This window comes from Mustela lutreola, chromosome 16, assembly GCF_030435805.1.
Source record: "Mustela lutreola isolate mMusLut2 chromosome 16, mMusLut2.pri, whole genome shotgun sequence".
Lineage (NCBI taxonomy): Eukaryota > Metazoa > Chordata > Mammalia > Carnivora > Mustelidae > Mustela > Mustela lutreola.
In genome coordinates this window covers 34,798,995-34,818,631 of record NC_081305.1, presented here as the reverse complement: position 1 = coordinate 34,818,631, position 19,637 = coordinate 34,798,995, and the positions used below count along the sequence as shown (strand labels likewise).

The following is a 19,637-nucleotide window of genomic DNA, read 5'->3' as shown; positions in this document are numbered from 1 at the left end:
TACCATTACAATGCATAAAATATAACAAATTATTTTCTGTCTGATATTATTCCCATGGCTGCTTTCTTCTACTGTCATTATTAGTTTAATATACTGTCTTCTCTTTACCTTTAATGTTCTTTTTTCATTTAGTATAGATATATCTATTATGTTCAGCATCTATGCTGTATTTATTTTTAATTCAATCTGACATCTTTTCATAGAAATATGTATTTCATATTTGTGCCATTTCTTTTCTATTTTGACTTATTAATTCCTATTATTTTGTTTTCTGTTTACTGCGCTTTCTTCTTATTTTTTCCTTATTTCTTTGTGCTGGATTTCCCTTTCATTTCTTAGTTTTAATTTTGCACATGAGTATGAAGCACTTGATAAAAAACGATTGCACAGTTTTTCTTTCAAAAATTACATATAACAAAACTAGGTGCTTATTTGGCAGTATCTGCATACCTTATGTTTCAACAATTCTCATTCTAGGAATTTAGACATATTTTATAGCAGTCTTCATTTCAGTAGTCTTTGAAATAGTGAAACCTTGGGAACAGCCTAGATATCCATCAGTAGGAAATAGTTTAAATTATTATAGTCAGAGAGTAAAATGCTGTTCAGCCATTACAAGTAACAAGAAAAAGTCTTTACTGACATTTATAAATGTCCAAGATAAATTAAGTGAAAAAATAGCTAAGTTGCAAATGTATTATTCTGTTTTTTAATAAAAGAGCAATAATAATACTATACATTATGTGTATAATGCATATATGGGGAAATCTCTGAAAAATAAAATCGGTGTCTGTTATTTTCTCTTAAGTTATATTTTTCAGTTTTATTTAAAGTTTTTTCATTTGAGGTTATTATTTTTAAACTGTTGGCCTGATTTCAATTATAGTTTATTTCAGGTGAATTTCCCAATCTTTATCTCACCTTTCTTTTGATCAAGAAATGAATTCACTCAGCATAGAACTTGACCTTAATTTTTATCCCTTGAAATTGTTCCTTTCAAAGATTTAGAGGTGTTCCAAATCAGCTATAAGAACTTGGAATCATACCCTGATTTGTTCAGTCTATTTGCTCTAATATTTTTAACTCCAACCTCTTGACTACATATAAAGATACAGATATGGGTCTTTCGTGTAAGTTGTCCCTAAATGAAAGGAAATGTGATTCTCTGTATCCATACCAGGTATTAAAAGTACTCTATTGTCCCAGGCTCAGGCATTTCTCTGAATCTGACTGAGAAGCAAAGGTTATAACTTCCAAAGCACATTCTTTCTAATAAATGTTCTATACAGGAGAGCCTCTTTAAGTGATAGTCATCCTTGCAGAGGTTCAAGCAAAGCCCGAGAGTAAAAGTTAACAGTTTCCCAGGATTTTACTTCCAATACTATGTTTTTCAGCCTGTTAGTAGTTTTTCCTTTACTGCTTATTTAGCATTTTAGGCTAATTTATATTCTTCTAAAAACCCATTGGAATTTTCTTTTTTGAATTCAGATCTGACCTGAAATTTCTCTTCACAGAAATGAAATATGTTTAATTTATTTTAAAAATAGTTTTCTTTCTGTTTTTGTATCTGCTACTCTGTATGTTCAGTGCCTTCCATGAGAAACAATATACTCTTTTTTCCTTAAACTGTGCCACCCATAATAAAAATGTCAGGACAGCAGCATGTGACTTAGTATTTAACGATAGCAGAAAACCTCCTAATGAAGATTTGCCATGCAACTTTAATTATTCATTGTCCTGAAATTCATCCTGGAATTAATCAGGGCATTATATTTCCACTGTGTGTATTAACAATGTCCCTGCCCGATTCATTAATGTGTATTTCCCTCTCACGTGGGACTCACAGGTTTAGCTCTAAATACTGGTACATTTTCAGTTGGAGAGAAGTCTATTTTTTCTTCATAAGGTATAATTTATTTGAGAAATTTACTTCTGCTAAGGATAGGGACTGCATCTTAACTTCCTGTCTCTGTCAGGGTCTAGCTCACAAGAGATGCTCAATAAAATTTGACAGATTATTTAATATATAGGTTATAAGCAGGTTCAGATAGCTTGCTTGAGCCAGTGGGGGGAATCTAGGAAACACAAAAGATAGCATGTTTCTGTGGTCATTAGATAAAGAAATAAAGGACTTCTACTTTTTTTTTTTTTAATTACTTCAAGTTTTTTTCCCTATTTTTAAATTTAAATTAAACTAACTAACATATAGTGTGTTATTAGTTTCAGAGGTAGAGTTTAGTGCTTCATCAGTTGCACATAACACCCAGTGCTCATTATATCACATGCCCTCCTTAATATCCATCAACCGGTTACCGCATTCTACCACCACCCCCCAATAGCAACCCTCCATTTGTTTCCTATGATTAAGAACTCTTTACTTTTGATAAATGTACTTAATTTGTACAAGCCATGTACTTCAGGAAATTACCAAGTTAAATAGGGTCTTGTTTATATGAAAATCCACTTATACATGTAGAAGGTAGAAGGATATAGCACTTTCCTCACTTCTTTTGTTAATGGAATGGCATAGCTAATCACATCAGTATGGTTCAAGTTGCCTTATCATGGTACCTCGCTAAATAGCATTCCTAATAAGGATTTAAGGGCATATGCATATGAATAAAGTGGTTATTGTACTCAGAAGTTCACTATGATAAACTATTTCCTCCTCTTCTTCCAACATAACAAATATTATTTATTGATTGCCTATTATATACCATGCAATATACTAAAATACTTCACATATATTATCTGATTTAATTGATTCAACAACTTTGAGGTAGGCACTAGTACCTCCATTTTAAAATCAACAAACTGAGGTTCAGAAATTTTAGATGACCTTAGTCAAACCAGTTTGTCAAAGTGGGATTCATACCCAGATCTGCCTAACTACAAAATTCTTGTTCTTTGATCCTAAGTACTAATGTTTTCACTTACATAAACTGTTACTGTTTTCTCAGGGAAACAGACATTGCTGTTTTCCTAAAAACTTATGACTTTATGGTCTCTTCTACATGATTTCAACTTATGGTCCATTTTGTATTCAAGTATTTATGTAGCAACTGTGATGTACATTGGCCCCAGATAGTTTTCATCTTTTGTTTATCATTCCTCTAATCTGGCATCAGTACTGTTTAACATACAGTGCAGGGCACACCAAGAAGCCTGAATAGTTAGAAGTTAACCTAAGAAATGAGATTTTGCCCCTTTATTCATCACGAGACTAAACCAATGGAGATGATGTGGAACTGATTCTAAATTAGCTCCTTGTACACTGCAAGAAATGTATAAAATACTGTAAAAGTTTAACAGAGTAACTCTCCCAAGGTCATAAGACCACAAACCAGGATTTGAACCTAGAGTGAATGTCTCTAGTGTTCATGTTTCCCCAGCCCCTATTCCAGCTCATTCGTCTATAAAATAGGGAAGCTATCCTTGCTTGGGCTTCCTCATTGGATTGTGCAGATTCTGGATAAGGAATGTGAAGATGTTTTGTAAAACTTCTATAATATTGCCCTGACATTCAGTAATTTGAGGTTCTCTATCATGTGGCTTTTGGAGTACAGGTATATCTAGGGATATCTTTTACGTGCCAGAAATCCCAAGAAGGAGGAACCTCTCCCATCCAACATCCATTCTCTCTCTCCCTTTCTCTCCTCCGCTCTTTCCCTCTCTCTCTCTCTCTCTATTCCAGTCCTAGGCTTGCAAAGACTCTCTGCTCCCATAAGATATGTTCACCATAGAGGTATCCCTTTCTGCCATGGTTGTTTCTCCTTGAGAACCCAATGCAGTGATCCCCAAGCATTTCATACAAAAACCTTAACTCAGAATCTCTTTTGGATATACTTTGTTGCCATGTGACTTGGTCTCACGCCTCCATCAATTGATCATCCCTCATGAAATACTTGGTAGACCCTATACCTGTGCCCATAGTGCTCTTTAGCCACATTAACAGAAAAATTTTGGAACCTTGTTTCTATTCTAGGGATATCAGACAACTTTAGAGAAGTACTATTATTGTGTCTATGGGGCTTGTGATAGTGTTTTTCTGAAAAGGAAAAAGATATTTTTGTATTTTTCAATATGTTTTTATTGTACTTTATCCTTAAATCAATTTTACTCAAACCTCAGCTCCCTAAGTCAATGGTTTCCTCGCATGTTAGTTTACTGCCGCTGCAGAAACACACTTATATGTTTCTTTACAACAATTTACCTTAAGTTAGTTCCTAGAAGGTTTTAGTTTGTTTAATGATAAGTAAATTATTCATTCATAGGGTCCTTGAATGTCAAATTTCTTATAAACTGTTAAACTTGTTGCTTCTCTAAGTCTCCCCTTTCTGTATTATAGTGATTCCAGCATGATTTTAAAAAGGGGAATGTTATGGAAAATACATTTTTTTTTACTTCCTTAAAGGTTAAAGCATTTCAGACTCGTTCATATCTAACTTTTTGCTATTGTTTCTCTTGTTGATTATGAATAAAGAGATTGAGAGTTCAGTCAGCTTCTAACACCGTCTTCCGCCTGAAATGCCAACATTCACTAGGTTGCATGCCCATAAGAAATAGGAACATTTATTTTAGTCATGGTACATTTATCCAGAATTCCTCTGCACTACATGTACTTTTATCTCTCTGTTTTAACCTTTCTCGCTGAGGTTTTGGGGTTTTTAAAATTCATTTATTTACATCACCCATTGTCTCATTGCTTTAAATCAGTACTACCATGTTTCTTTTCTCTTTTTTCCAAGGTTAATTCTGCCAGTGCAGTTTCTCAACATTACTGCTATCAGGTACTCCTGTGAACAAAATTAACCTGCTCACAGGAATGGTATTCTAGTCTGATAATGATTTGATTTGCTGTCTCATTATTGATTTGTGCTCCAGCTTTCATGTTGAAATAGATCAAGTTCCTGACAGGCCCATTACTGTAAAGACCTCCAATCAACTGCTTTCTGCTCTAGGTCTGTCAGTCAGGCTTTAGTGGGAGATAACCCCTGAGGATATATGTTATCAAGCCTTTTTCATCTCCACTTTTCATACTGCCAGGACATCCTCTGTAAGCAATTATGCTTCAGACATGTCTTGTCTTCTGATGCCCACAACTGGGTCTGTGGATCACACATCTGATGCTTAGCGAAGGCCATTGATGTCATAGCTACTAGACTGTAACATTGCTTATGCAGTAAAGGAAAGAGGAGGTAATTAGAGGTCTGAGTTCATTAGCATGGCTTGATACTCATTCAGAGGTCTCTGTTTTTGACATTTTATATTTATATGAAGTGAGGAAGTGAGATGATGGAACTCTCCTACCTCTGCTCTGATGATTTCAGGGGTAGAGCGAATGAGTCATTGTTCTCCAATTACCAGACAGGAAGCTCAGTTTGCCTTATCAAATTATCACCCTCTCTGTATTAATATCAGTCAAGTGCCTTCCTGTCCAATTTTCCCGTCTCCTCTCATATGGCTTAATAAATGCTTGCAGAGAGTTATACATTCACTTGTTTAACAGCAAACTTGGCAGACACTTCTTAGTATCTTCAGATTGGCTCAAAATGGTTATTTTTAAAGATGTGTCTTGCTATGAATCAGAGGCATGTTTTCAGAAAATGTCAGCTGTCCTCATTTACCAGTGATGTCAGATTTCCATGTACTTTGTAGTATATTTCACTCCTTGATTGGGGCATGTTAGAAAGAAAAATACCAATATATACACAATATGTTTACTAACCTCACAACAAGAGAGTTTTTAGAAGGATGATGTTATCCCTAGGACTATATAGGGATACTATCTACCTTATCATACTTCTCCAATAGTGCTGAAGAATTCATTGTCCCCAAGTCAAATCTTGGCACACATGAAGGTTGTTCTGGTCAGTTGTGTGTATATGCCACTCTCTCATTTGCTTATTGGCAAGTAGAGCATGTCCTTGGTTCTTTAGACAGACTGAATCTATACGGATGTGGTCCAACGATAACCTTCATTCTTTTGACCTTCCACATTTGCTTGCTTGCTTTTTCTTTCCCTATTTTGCATTAACTGCTTCTACATTGTAATGTCAAATCAGATTTGATGACTTTGTCAGCGGGAATGAGGGTAAGAAATGAGATGTTCTCATGCAAAGGAATTAATGCCCTTTTATATGGATTAAATGTCTAAAAATGGATTAAATGTCTTTGAATTTTTTAACTTTGTTTCTCACTTGGTAATTTACATTCTCTGTCTCTGACTGTTGTATAGTAGTTTATGTCTAAGACTTTTGCTGTTGTTTAGTCCTTTGAAGAATTTCAAGCTAAATAGTTTAGTTTGGCCAGTATTTTTGAATGAATAAATGTATTTTAATAATTTGGCTGATAAGTTATATTAATTTGTGCTAGAGTGAATGAAAAACAGTCACCTTCTTTCTTTGGTGACTGTTGAGTATAATGTTTTCTATAATTTGGCTCACAGAATTGCTGAGATCTTATGAACAGAAGGAAAAAACCCTAGGGGAAGTTTTTAGATCTCCAACTATCTTTATTTATGGTACTAAAGATTTGAAAAGGTAACTATGATAAATAATGGTCAGTTTTGATAATTCAAGTTTTAGAGCACTTTAGAAGGTTAATTTTTTTTTAATTTTAAAGTTATTTAAATAACGTCCTGAACTTAAGTGGATATGGCCCTTGCTTAAGTAACTCCAAGACGTCAGTGTAAAATTGTATTACCTTTCTCCAACCTGAATATCAGAGGTCAAATAAAAGGAGTTTGCTAACATTTTTCATGACTCTATAATTTCAAAAGCTTTTAAACATATATTGTCTTATTTAGTCCTCAAAATAATTCCATAAAATGAGCAGAACGAGTAATATTCCCATTTGAAAAATAATTTGCCAGTGGAACACAGTTGGTGAGTGACAGGATTGATATTTAAGCCTGTCTTATATTTTTGCTTGTCATCATAAATAGACTAAATGTTTAGTAAAATCCCCACATGTCCATAATTTAAATGGCTATAGGCAATTGGCAATTGTTAGCAATTTACATTTGCCTTGCTTCTTCTTCTTCTTCTTCTTTTTTTTTTTGGCTATAGATTATAAAGCAAATTCCAGACATTTTTTGTTTTAATCCTCAATATTTAAGTAGGTGTATATATATATATCTTAAAAAGGAAGTTTTCTCAGTAATCACAATACCATTATCACATCCAACAAAATTAGCAATAATTCCTTAATATCACCTAATACCCAGTTCTTATACACATTTTTGTGGTTGTCCTCAAAATAACTTAAAAAAAGAAATTGGGATCCCAAACAAGGCCCACACATGGCATTTGTTATTATGTCTCTTCAATCACTTTTAATCTAGAATAGGATCCCTTAACCCAGACTTTTCTTTTCATGCCATTGACTTGTTCAGATCAAAAGGCAGGTCTTCATATTTTTAATTTGATGTTCTTTCTTTTACAAAGTTGCCTCAAATGTAAATGTGAAATATTAAAGAAAGAAAATAATAGAAGACTATTATAACTTGTAAAATTAAAAAGTATTTTATTTAAAGAGAGATCCATGGAGCAGTTTATTATAACTGAATGTCATTTTAACAGGTAATTTCATAAGCAACTTTAACATCACAGCATCCAAAGTAACTATATTCTTGTGGCTTTTAAGCTGATATAACATTTTGACTAAATACAGTTCATAATAATGAGGATGAAGATAACATAGTTTTAGTCCAGCTTTTCTTTTCAACCTATTAGAGAAATAAAAATGGTAACTCTTAATTCAGTCACATGTTCTGTTGTTTTGTTTATTTTTTTGTTTGCAAATGCTGTGTCATCTTTATTGTTCTTACCAGTGAGCTACTATTAAATATTTATTATGCACTATCAACAGAAATATTAGTAAGAATATATATTTTAAATTATTATGTTCTGTCCTTAGAAATGTCTCATGCATCTCAATTAAATTCCTATCTTCCAGAAATGACAACAACAAAGAATACGTGAGAGGATAGGAAAAAGAACTGAGAGTTGCCTCAGCAGATGGTGTGAGATTCGAGCAGTCAAAGTATAGGGGCATTTGCTTTGTGGCCTGTGGGCTGGCCCAGCAGGCTGGGACATATGCCAGGCTGATATCACCTGGGCTCTACTGGGAATGCTTCACAGTTTTCTTATTCTTTTCCTCTGAGAGACATTAAAGGTATCCTGTGAGGATGCATCAGTATTGTTTTGCAAAGCAGCCTTGGCAGAAAGGACTTTAATCTTTTGACTATTTCCACCCAACTTTTTCATCCTCTGTACCTGCAATAGCCTTGTGGGCTGTCTTTCGAAGTGTATCAGGACAAAGATAATGACATATTTGAGTGCAGTCACTTAGGCACTTTAAATCTTCACTGCTGTAACTAGACGTTTCTTCCAGTGGTTTGACTACACAGCTTCCCTTTGGGAGACAAAGTAGCATGGGTGAATGAAAGCACATTCTTCTAGTTGCTGAGCCGAACTATCTCTGTTTGTTATTCAGTGTTCACCGAAGGATTTAAGGATAAAGCCTGGGAATCTGCTGTGTAAAACTAATTCCCTAGCTTTTCCTAATGGTGTGTAGAGTTCTGGTCCCCTAAGGCACAGTATTATTTCCATGGTTTTCTTTGGTTTGCATAACTGGTTTATCTCAGTTCTTTCCTCAGAATGCAGTAAATGAAAGAAATGAGATGAAAGTATAAAAATACTTATTGAAAACTTCTTAAATCAAAAAGTGAAATAATTTACATATAAGATAATTAAATATTTTACCTTGGAAAATACAAGGCACACAAGTAGTACTCCAGTTGCCTAAGTAATGACATTAAAGCTTCTTCTGCAATAAAAGTAATTATTTTATGAACAGCATTTATCTATTAAAGAATAGATTCTTTAAGAATAGGTACATGAACAGCATTTAAATATCTGTAAAGGAGGGATGCCTAGGTGGCTCATTTGTTAAGGGTGTGCCTTCTGCTCAGATCACAATCCCAGGGTCCTGGGATGGAGTCCTGCATTGGGCTCCCTGCTCAGCGGGGAGTCTGCTTCACCCTCTCCCTCTGCCTGCTGCTCCCTCTGCTTGTGCTCACTCTCTCTCTCTCTCTCTGTCAAATAAATACATAAATAAATAAAATCTTTTTTTAAAAAATATATCTGTAAAGGAGATTCTTCTGAAATATATTGGTTAAAGTACATTCTCTAATATACTCATATGATTGAGTTATAACTAACTGTGTTCTTGTATCTCAAAAGAAGATACTCCTCTGTCCCCTCCAATTGCAAGGGAATGACTACAAAGTAAAAGAAATAGGTGTTAAGTGCTTACCATTCCTGGGAAAGGAACATTTATGTAATAGCATATCTCAGCCCATTTCCAATTCCAATGAATTATTTCTATCCTGCTTGTTTTTTGCATATTTCTAGTATTAGGAAAATAATAGTGTAGCAGCTATTATATACTGTATACTTTCATACCAAATTGGTAGAATCTCATTTAAGAAGAACCTAAGTCCTTACATGTTTTCAGATTTACTACCTAACTGCACATGCAAGAGCAAGGGTCTTTTTAAAGAATCTGATCATGTCATATAATCTTGATGGAAGTAATTATATCAACGGTTCAGAAAATTCAGATGGCTTTTTCTTCATTCACCTTTCAATGGGTCAGTGCTGTTAAGGGTATTGCTGTAAGAAGCACCAGGTGGTTTTATTTCAAGAGCTATTGATTCATGCTTTTCCTGTTTTGTTTTAGGTGGATCATCCATGCTATGGAGTATGAATTACAGATCCGTGGTGGAGACAAGCCAGCCAGAGACTTGTATCAGCTGTCACCTAGTGAAGTTAAACAACTTCTGTTGGATATTCTCCAGCCCCAACAGAATGGAGGGTAATGAAGACCTGTTGTTACCTCTAGGACACGCTGGATTTATAGTAACATTATACTTTGATATATATATAAGAGATTAATAAGGTGGTAATAAATAAAATGCAGCAGAGTATCAAAGGTCACCTTATGAGGTAGATAGTGTATACAAAGATACTAACCAAAATGTCTATCTTCACTTATGATTTTGTGTTGATTTTAATTTTTTACTCTTTTCAGGTATAGTTTATCAGTGTTTCTTAATTTTTATTATTTTGTATAGAATGTAAAACTTCATACTGTGTTGATCAATTTTCTTTCTGAATCTTTGTAGTACTTACCATCTCCTCCCAACATTTTGGGATAAAAATATGAGTTTGGTAATGTTATTTGAATAAGTTACCTGTGACTGTCTCCCTAAGTAAACTAAAAACTTATTCAGGGCTAAACCATTTCATAGCCATAAGTTGTGCTAAGCTTAGAATAAGAGCAAAACAAATACTTGTCAAATGCATCAAATTGAAGAATATTTTATTATAGAAAGAGATTTAATATAATTATTTAGGCAAGCATTTATTAGCACTATTTGTATGCCTGATATTTTCTAAGGTGGTATTTATATCCTTAGAAAAGAAGTCTTCAACAAAAGAAGATCTGAGCAAATGGGAAGATACCTTTGTTCTTATAGAGGAAAACACAACATTATAAAGATATCAGTTATAAACCCTACACCTAAAGGAGCTGGAAAAAGAACAGCAAATAAATTCTAAACCCATTAGGAGAAGAGAAATAATAAAGATCAGAGCAGAAATCAATGAAATAGAAACCAAAAGATTAGAAGAGCAGATCAACAAAACTAGGAGCTGGTTCTTTGAAAGCATTAGTAAGATTGATAAACCCCTGACAAGACTTATTGAAAACAAAAGAGAAATGACCCAAATTAATAAAGTCATGAATGAAAGAGGAGAGATCACAACCAACACCAAAGAAATGCAAACAATTATAAGAACACATTATGAGCAAGTATATGCCAGCAAATTAGACAATCTGGAAGAAGTGAATGCATTACAGAGAGGTATAAACTACTGAAACAGAACTAGGAAGAAATAGAAAACCTAAACAGACCCATAACCAGTAAGGAAATTGAAGCAGTCATCAGAAATCTCCCAACAAACCAGAGCTCAGGGCCCAATGGCTTCTCAGGGGAATTCTACCAAGCATTTAAAGAAGAATTAATATCTACCCATTCTCTTGAAACTGTTCCAAAAAATAGAAATGGAAGGAAAACATCCAAACTCATTTTATGAGGCCAGCATTACTTTGATCCCAAAACCAAAGACACCAATTAAAAGGAGAATTACAGAACAATATCCTTGATGAACACAGATAAAAAAAATTCTTGTCAAAATACTAGCCAATAGGACCCAACCATACATTAAAAGTATTATTCACCATGACAAAGTGGTATTTATTCCTGGGCTGCAAGATTGGTTCAACATCTGCAAATCAATCAATGTGATACAATACATTAGTAAAAGAGAGAACAAGAACCATATGATACTCTCAATAGATGCTGAAAAAGCATTTGACAAAGTACAGCATCCTTTCTTGATCAAAACTCTTCAAAGTGTAGGGATAAGGGTACATACCTCAATGTCATCAAAGCTATCTATGAAAAACCCACAGTAAATATCATTCTCAATGGGGAAAAGCAGAGAGTTTTTCCCCTAAGGTCAGGAACACAGCAGGGATGTCCACTATCACCACTCCTATTCAACATAGGATAGAAATTAAAGGCATCACAGTTGGCAAAGAAGAAGTCAAGCTCTTACGCTTTGCAGATGATATGATACTTTATGTGGAAAACCTAAAAGACTCCACTCCAAAAATGCTAGAACTCATACAGGAATTCAGTAAAGTGTCAGGATATAAAATCAATGCACAGAAATCAGTTGCATTTTATACACCAACAGCATGACAGAAGAAAGAGTAATTAAAGAGTCAATCCCATTTACAATTGCACCCAAAACCGTAAGGTACCTAGGAATAAACCTAACCAAAGAGGCAAAGAATCTGTACTCAGAAAACTATAAAGTACTCATGAAAGAAATTGAGGAAGATACAAAGAAATGGAAAAATATTCTATGCTCATGGATTAGAAGAACAAATACTGTGAAAATGTCTATTCTACCTAAAGCAATCTACACATTTAATGCAATCTCTACCAAAATACCAAGAATATTTTTCAAAGAAATGGAACAAATAATCCTAAAATTTATTTGGAACCAGAAAAGACCCCAAATAGCTAGAAAAAAAAAAATAGCTTGAAAAAGAAAGCCGAAGTTAGTGGCATTACAATTCAGACTTCAAGCTCTATTACAAAGCTGTAATCATCAAATATGGCACAAAAACAGACACATAGAGCAATGGAAAAGAATAGAGAGACCAGAAATAGACCCTCAACTCTATGGTCAATTAATCTTCGACAAGGCAGGAAAGAATGTCCAATGGAAAAAAGATAGTCTCTTCAACAAATGGTGTTGGGGAAAAATGAACAGCCACTGGGAGAAGGGGGTGGGATTATGGACATTGGGGAGGGTATGTGCTTTGGTGAGTGCTGTGAAGTGTGTAAACCTGGTGATTCACAGACCTGTACCCCTGGGGATAAAAATATATGTTTATAAAAAATAAAAAATTAAGAAAAAAAAATGAACAGCCACATGCAGAAGAATGAACTGGACCACTTCCTTACAAAGAAAGACCTCAATATGAGACAGGAATCCGTCCACATCCTTGAGGAGAACACAGGCAGCAACCTCTTTGACCTCAGTTGCAACAACTTCTTCGTAGAAACATCACCAAAAGCAAGGGAAGAAAAGGCAAAAAAAAGCACTATTGGGACTTCATCATGATAAAAAAAAAAAAAAAAAAAGAAAAAAGAAAAAGCTTTTGCACAGCAAAGGAAACAGTCAACAAAACTGAGAGCAGCTAACAAAAAATATCTAAATATATTTGCAAATGACATATGAGATAAAGGGCTAGTATCCAGAATCTAAAAAGAATTTGTTTAACACCCAAAGAATAAATAATCCAGACACAAAATGGGCAGAAGACATGAACAGACAGTTCTGCAAAGAAGACATCTAAAAGGCCAACAGACACATGAAAAAGTGCTCAACATTCCTAGGCATCAGGGAAATACAAATCAAAACCACAATGAGATACCACCTCACACCAGTCAGAATGGCTAAAATTAACAAGTCAGGATATGACAGATGTTGGCGAGATGCGGAGAAAGGGGAACACTCTTACACAGTGGGAATGCAAGCTGGTACAGCCCCTTTGGAAAGCTGTATGGAGGTTCCTCAAAAAGTTAAAAATAGTGCTACCCTATGAGTCAGCAATTGCACTACTGGGTATTTACCCTGAAAATACAAATACAGTGATCCAAAGAGGCACATGTACCCCAATGTTTATAGCAATAATGTCTACAATAGCCAAGCTATGGAAAGAGCCTAGATGTCCATCAACAGATGAATGGATGAAGAATATATGATGCATACACACACACACTGGAATAATATGTAGCCATCAAAAATGAATTCTTGCCCTTTGCAACAATGTGGATTGAACTAGAGGGTGTCATACTAAATGAAGTAAGTCCATGAGAGAAAGACAATTATCATATGATCTCACTGATATGAGGAATTTTAAAAGCAAGACAGAGTATCATAGGGGAAGGGAGGGGAAAATGAAACAAGACAAAAGCAGAGAATGAGACAAACCATAAAAGACCCTTAATCTCAGTAAACAAACTGAGGGCTACTGGAGGGAAGGGGAAGGGAGGATTGGGGTGGCTGGGTGATGGACATCGGGGAGAGTATGTACTATGGTGAGTGCCAGCCATGAATTGTGTAAGACCAATGAATCATAGACCCATATCCCTGAAATAAATAATACATTATATATTAATTTAAAAAATGATATCAGTTATAAATGTAATACAGTAGCAAAAAAATTCCAACAAGTTGTTTATGGAGTTAGACAAGTTAATACTAAACTTCATATGGAGAAGCAAACATGCAAGAATAACTGGAACAGCATAAAAGAAGGACTTGCCCTAACCGACAATGAAATGTACTATAGAGCCTCTGTGATAAAAAGTGTGATGCACATGAACACATAAATAGGCCAGCTGAACAGAATGGAAAGTCCAGAAATAGACCTTCAACCCATATGGAAAGTTAATGTGTGATAGAGGTGACATCTCATGTCACTGGGTTAAGGGTGAAGATTATTTATAAATAGTGGTGGGACAACTGGATAGCCATTTAGGAAAAGATAAAGTCAAATCCATACTTTATACTGTACATAAGAATAAACCCCACAAATAGATTAGCTATCTAAATGTAAAAAATGAAACCACACCAGCAGTATGGTTTTTTGTCAGTATGACAAAAGCTTTCTAACTAGGGCTCAACTCTAGGGGTATTAAAAGATTAATAAGACTATATAAAAATTTAAAACATCATTTTGCATGGCAGAAAATAGATAATCTCAGAAGACAGCTGAGAAACTGGAACAAAACATAGGTTATAAAGGGCTACTATCCAAGAATTCTTAAAAACTCAGAGACAAAGAACCAAAAACCCAAGAGAAAATTATGACTAATCTATTTATTTAAAGCATAAAAAAACAGACCTTAGATTGAAAAGATTCTTAAACTAACTCATAATTAGAGAAATGTAAATTAAAACATGTTGGAATACCATTTCTCATCTATCAGACAGACTGGCAAAAGTTAGACAGTATGACAAACATTTGCTGGGGCTGTAGGGAAACAGACAATATTAATTCCAATTTAGCAAGTGTAGATGGAATGATTGAAAAGGAAAGTCACCATTAGAGAAATACAGTAGTAATAATTGTTGCAGGCAAGAACCATCATGGATGCTAAATTTAGTGGATGGAAATATGAGGAGATATGAAAAATTTGCTTAATTCAAAAGTATTTCACTCAAGATACTTTTTCATTGCAAAAGGAAAAATAGTAACTTTATAATGAGGGAACCCAGTAGACTCCACCTTAATCAAATGATCAAGGTTAGCATCCCAGGAATAAGACAGACACATCAGTATCATGTACTCTCTAATATGATATACCAAAAGGCACAATCACTTCTGGGTATTCTTGCCAAAAATGCACAATCTAAGTCTAATCATGAGAAAACATCAGATAAAGCCAAACTGAGGTGCATTCTGCAAAATAACTGACATGTCCAAAATGTTAAATTCATGGGAGATGAAAGAAGATTGAGGAACGGTCACAGATTGGAAGAGCCTACCTAAGGAGTCTTGGAAACCAGATGCAGTGTGGGGTCCTGGATTGCACCCACAACCCAAACAAGGACATTAGTGGTAAAATGACATAATGTGAATAAGGTCCATAACTAATAATATTGTGTCAGCATTCATCTCCTGGTTTCGAGTATTTTTATGTAAGATAACAGAAGTAGGAGAAGCTGAGTATATGGGAGCTTCATGAATTATTGTTTTGACTTCTAAGTCTAAAAGTTTTTTTTTTTTCCTTTTGAGTTATTGTTTTTTATTCTTGGGTAAATACCCAGCAGTGTGATTGCTGGATCCTAGGGTAGCTCTATTTTTAAGGTCTTGAAGAACCTCCGTATTGTTTTCCAGAGCAGCTGCTCCAGGTACCTTTTCCACCAACAGTGCACTAGGGTTCCCCTTCTTCCACATTCTCCCAATACCTGTTGTTCCTTGTGCTATTGATTGAAGCCATTCCGAAAGTATGTGGTAATATCTCATTATATATATATATTTTTTTTCTTCTATCTTTTAAAATAAAAAGCCAAAAAATAAAGAGAGGTCCTCAAAAATAATGCATCTCCATTGTGAGTTTTCATGTATTTCTACTTTCTTTGTTGTTCTAAGCAAACTTTTCCCTTTTATAATACTAACCATGACTTTATAGAACTCTGAAAACATATTTTTTTTCTTATTGCCAAGCAAAGGGAATAGGAAAAAAGTCAAAAACAGAGTACTGGGTATTCAGTTTTACACCCTCATTATCCAAAGTAAAACATCACTGAGAATACCCCTACCCCTTCGGCCTTCTTCTCTTTGGTGTAGCACTGAACCCAGCCACACAAGACTGGGTCTACCAAAAACAATTACAACAACGACAAAACCAAAACAAACAAAACCAAAAACAACAACCAAAAAAACAAAACAAATTAAAACCCAGCATCCAAAAAGGATACCTCACTCATTTATGCAGTTTTAAAACTTAATTGGTCCTCTTTTATTGGAACAAAAATGTCTTTTTTCATTATACTGTCTCCTGCATAGCTATTTTCCTACCTAGAAATACTGTTGGTCACATGCTTACCTTGTGGTTGATGGCATATTTCATTCAGTACTTGTTGCAATATCCAGTATAAAAAATACATATTTGTTCCTATCTATAGCTTTTGGAAGAATATACTGCTATTTTGTTTGTGTATTCTTTTCAAATTATGCAAATTCTGCATCTTTAGCAGTTTGTGAAGGAGTATTATATCTTTAAGATGTATGTAATACTTAATCCATGAAAATAAAAGATCTAGAATTTTGACTTCTCACTATGGTATGATTATTATAACATGTAAGATCATATAGATGATTTTTCAGCACTAGTACTTTGGCCATATTTGAATAGAAAAATAAATCGAAGGTTTTAGGTATAAGGTTTAAAACAAGGTCATTTCATTAGGTACATAATACTTTTTTGAACCTTCATTACTTATAAGCATCTTTCTGGAAGAGTGTATAGGAGTAATCAAACCTTACAATATCCATGCTTTCATGAAGTTTATATTTTATTGTATGTAAGGACCACATGAAATTATTTTGAAATTGGCTGCTTCTGTGTTTTTTTTTTTATTTTTTATTTTTATTTTTGTTTATTTATTTATTTATTTATTTTGCTTCTGTGTTTTTAAATGGAGCTTCTTTGCATATTAGGAAGTCCTTTGATCACATAGTGAGCAACCTTATAACTTACTAGAGAATATTGTTTTGCCTATTGAATTTTTAAAATCTTGGGGATTTTCTCCTTTCCTGCAAGCTCTGTTTTCACTATGAAATATTTAGTAACCCCTGTAACACATGGTAGGTATGCATCATTGATGGACTTTGGTTTTTGTTGCTCACCCTATTGAAACAATTTATCTGTATTGAAAGTTCTACTCTCTATGAGAACAACCTTGCTCTTCAGCTCTGAGGCATTTTCTTTTGGTCTACAGATGTTGGCTGAACAGGCGTCAGATTGATGGGTCTTTGAATAGAACTCCTGCTGGGTTCTATGACCGAGTATGGCAGATCCTGGAGCGCACGCCCAATGGTATCATTGTAGCTGGGAAGCATTTGCCACAGGTATAGCCCCACTGTATTTGTGTCATTTAAGGATACTTAAGGCAGTAGGAAATTCTTTCCCCCTCTCCATTGCCAATAACCTTTCTCTTTATTCCATTTTCTAAGAGTATTTAGAGGAAGGGTATCAAGATACCTGAAGGGAAGAACTACTAAAAAATAAGATACCTAATCAATTGGGCTAGAAATTTTCCCCCCAGTCCGAATTATTTTAATTTTTTAATTTTAGTGCCCCTCTATACAAAAGCCTTGCTTTTTCCATTTCCATTAAGCAAATGGATACTTTGCTTAAAAGTTGTATTTAATTAAAAAAAAAAAACTAATGATGTACTGTATGGTGACTAACATAATAAAAATTTTAAAAATATTTTTTGTATTATTATATTTCATATGTTTCAGGGAAGCTCTGTGTTTAAAAGAACCATATGTCTAAACCTTTTGCCAAGCAGCTGTCCTTCTTTTGTTTATTTATTAGTGAAAGTTAGGCTTTCTTATGTTGGCATAACTATGAGTGCTGGGGTTCCTCTACCACCAAGTGGTAGTGAGCCAGTGCTGGAGAACCTCACAAAGAATAAAACATACATTCAAAAGACAGAACCGAATTAGACCAAAAAACAACAACAACAACAACAACAAAACAAAGTGGCTTAGTAATGCTGTGGAAAGGAAAATGACTGAATTTTGGTGAATGTAAAAATTGTAATGACTTTTTAGATCATAGAAAATCACTTAATTTACTCAAGATATAAACTGAGCTTTGATCCAAATGAATTAGGGCTCCCTCCTTCAGAGGGCTTCCCAAGTTATATAAACTGGCTTGCTTCTTTGATTTGGTTATTTTATTTAATACTGACATCTAACTCATTCTGCTTATACACAAACAAGAATAACCAGGCCTTTTGGAAATGGAATACTGTATTTGTTTTTTGTGTTGAAATGTCAACCAAATTACTTTTGATGAAGTTACTTATTCGAATATAGTATTCTTAAATACACATACCCATACCTATTTTGTTTATATGTACACAGTATTTCTGGAAGGACCCATAAGACACTGGTAGCATTCTTTTTTTTGCCTTGGGGAAGAGACCTGTGGTTTGAGGGCACAGGGTGGGCTTTTCACTGAAAACCTTTTTTAGCCATTCAAAATTGAACTAGATAAATCTATTATTTATTTTTAAAAATGAATAAGAACTGTTAAAATTATTCTTTATACTGGTCACAAATTGTTGAGTGCTTGTATTTGGCTATGAATATAGGGGCTCCTTTCCTCTCCCACATGCTCTGTGACCCTCGTATGAGGCAGCACTATCTCCTGTGAGCATAGTACAGGCCTCCATTATTCCTACTCTGCGTATGCTAAGCCTCATGTCTGCACACAGTGGACTATGGCAACCTTTTGTTAGCTTCTTCCCCAGGCCCTGCTAATAGCTACCAGATTTTCATTTAATTGTGTGATTGCCCAGGCCACTTACATTTTGTATCCTCTCTTTGCTAACAAAAATAACAGTAGATGCATGTTAAGTATTCTTACATGCCAGGCACTTTTCTAAGTGCTCCTTTAATCCTCATAAAATGTTCTTTTGAGGTGGGTACTTTATTATTCCCACTTGACAGATGAGGAAACTGAGGCATAGCTAAGTGATTTTCCCAAGGTCATACATCTAGGAAGTAATTGACCCTGAGTGTGACACATATCCCCTACCCAATCCCTGGTAATTTGACTTGTCTTTTGTCTTAACTTCTCTGCTATATGGCCTACCCCACAATCTTCCATAGAGTGGGAAGTATAGCAAGCTTGATGTCCCTTCTCTAGGTTTATCATAGTTGCACAATAGCCAGGTTGACTTTTCAAATGAGATCTCTTAAAAGGAGATTGATATGAAACCATGACAGGGTTTTTCTTTCTTTCTGTAGCCCTACTAATCCCATTGCTAGACATCTAAAGAATTATAATTACTGTGTTTAGCAACTGGGCTCACTTTCCCCAAACTAGGTACTGCCTGTAAACATTAATAATATGTTAGATTGAACTGAATATAGAATACAATAGCTGGACCATATCAAATTATAGAGGTTGAACTAGTTTGCTGTCTTTTGATTTCAAGGGGACATTCCTGCTGGGTCCCATTAAGAATAGTAAGTAGATACACATTGTTCTAAGGCTATGATTAAGTTCACTGTAAGTCATCATTGAGGTGGAAGCAAATAAATATGACTCACATTTCTGCATCTCTGGTAATAAGTCTGGTGACTCCATCTGCTTTCCACCATTCAAACCTAAGATTTAGAGTCTTCAATCCTTTGAGGCTTAGCCATCATGTCCAGATTTGCATTTGCATTTGAAT

General features: G+C 34.6%; 1 protein-coding gene across 1 annotated transcript in view; it reads left to right on the top strand.

Annotated features, from left to right (window-relative positions):
- PHKB (phosphorylase kinase regulatory subunit beta) overlaps positions 1-19,637 on the top strand; it is a 238,868-nt gene that overhangs the window by 214,887 nt on the left and 4,344 nt on the right. The window contains exons 28-29 of the mRNA XM_059152026.1: positions 9,748-9,882; positions 17,163-17,292. Of these exons, the coding sequence (XP_059008009.1) occupies positions 9,748-9,882; positions 17,163-17,292 (265 nt within the window). The remainder of the gene's footprint in view (positions 1-9,747; positions 9,883-17,162; positions 17,293-19,637) is intronic.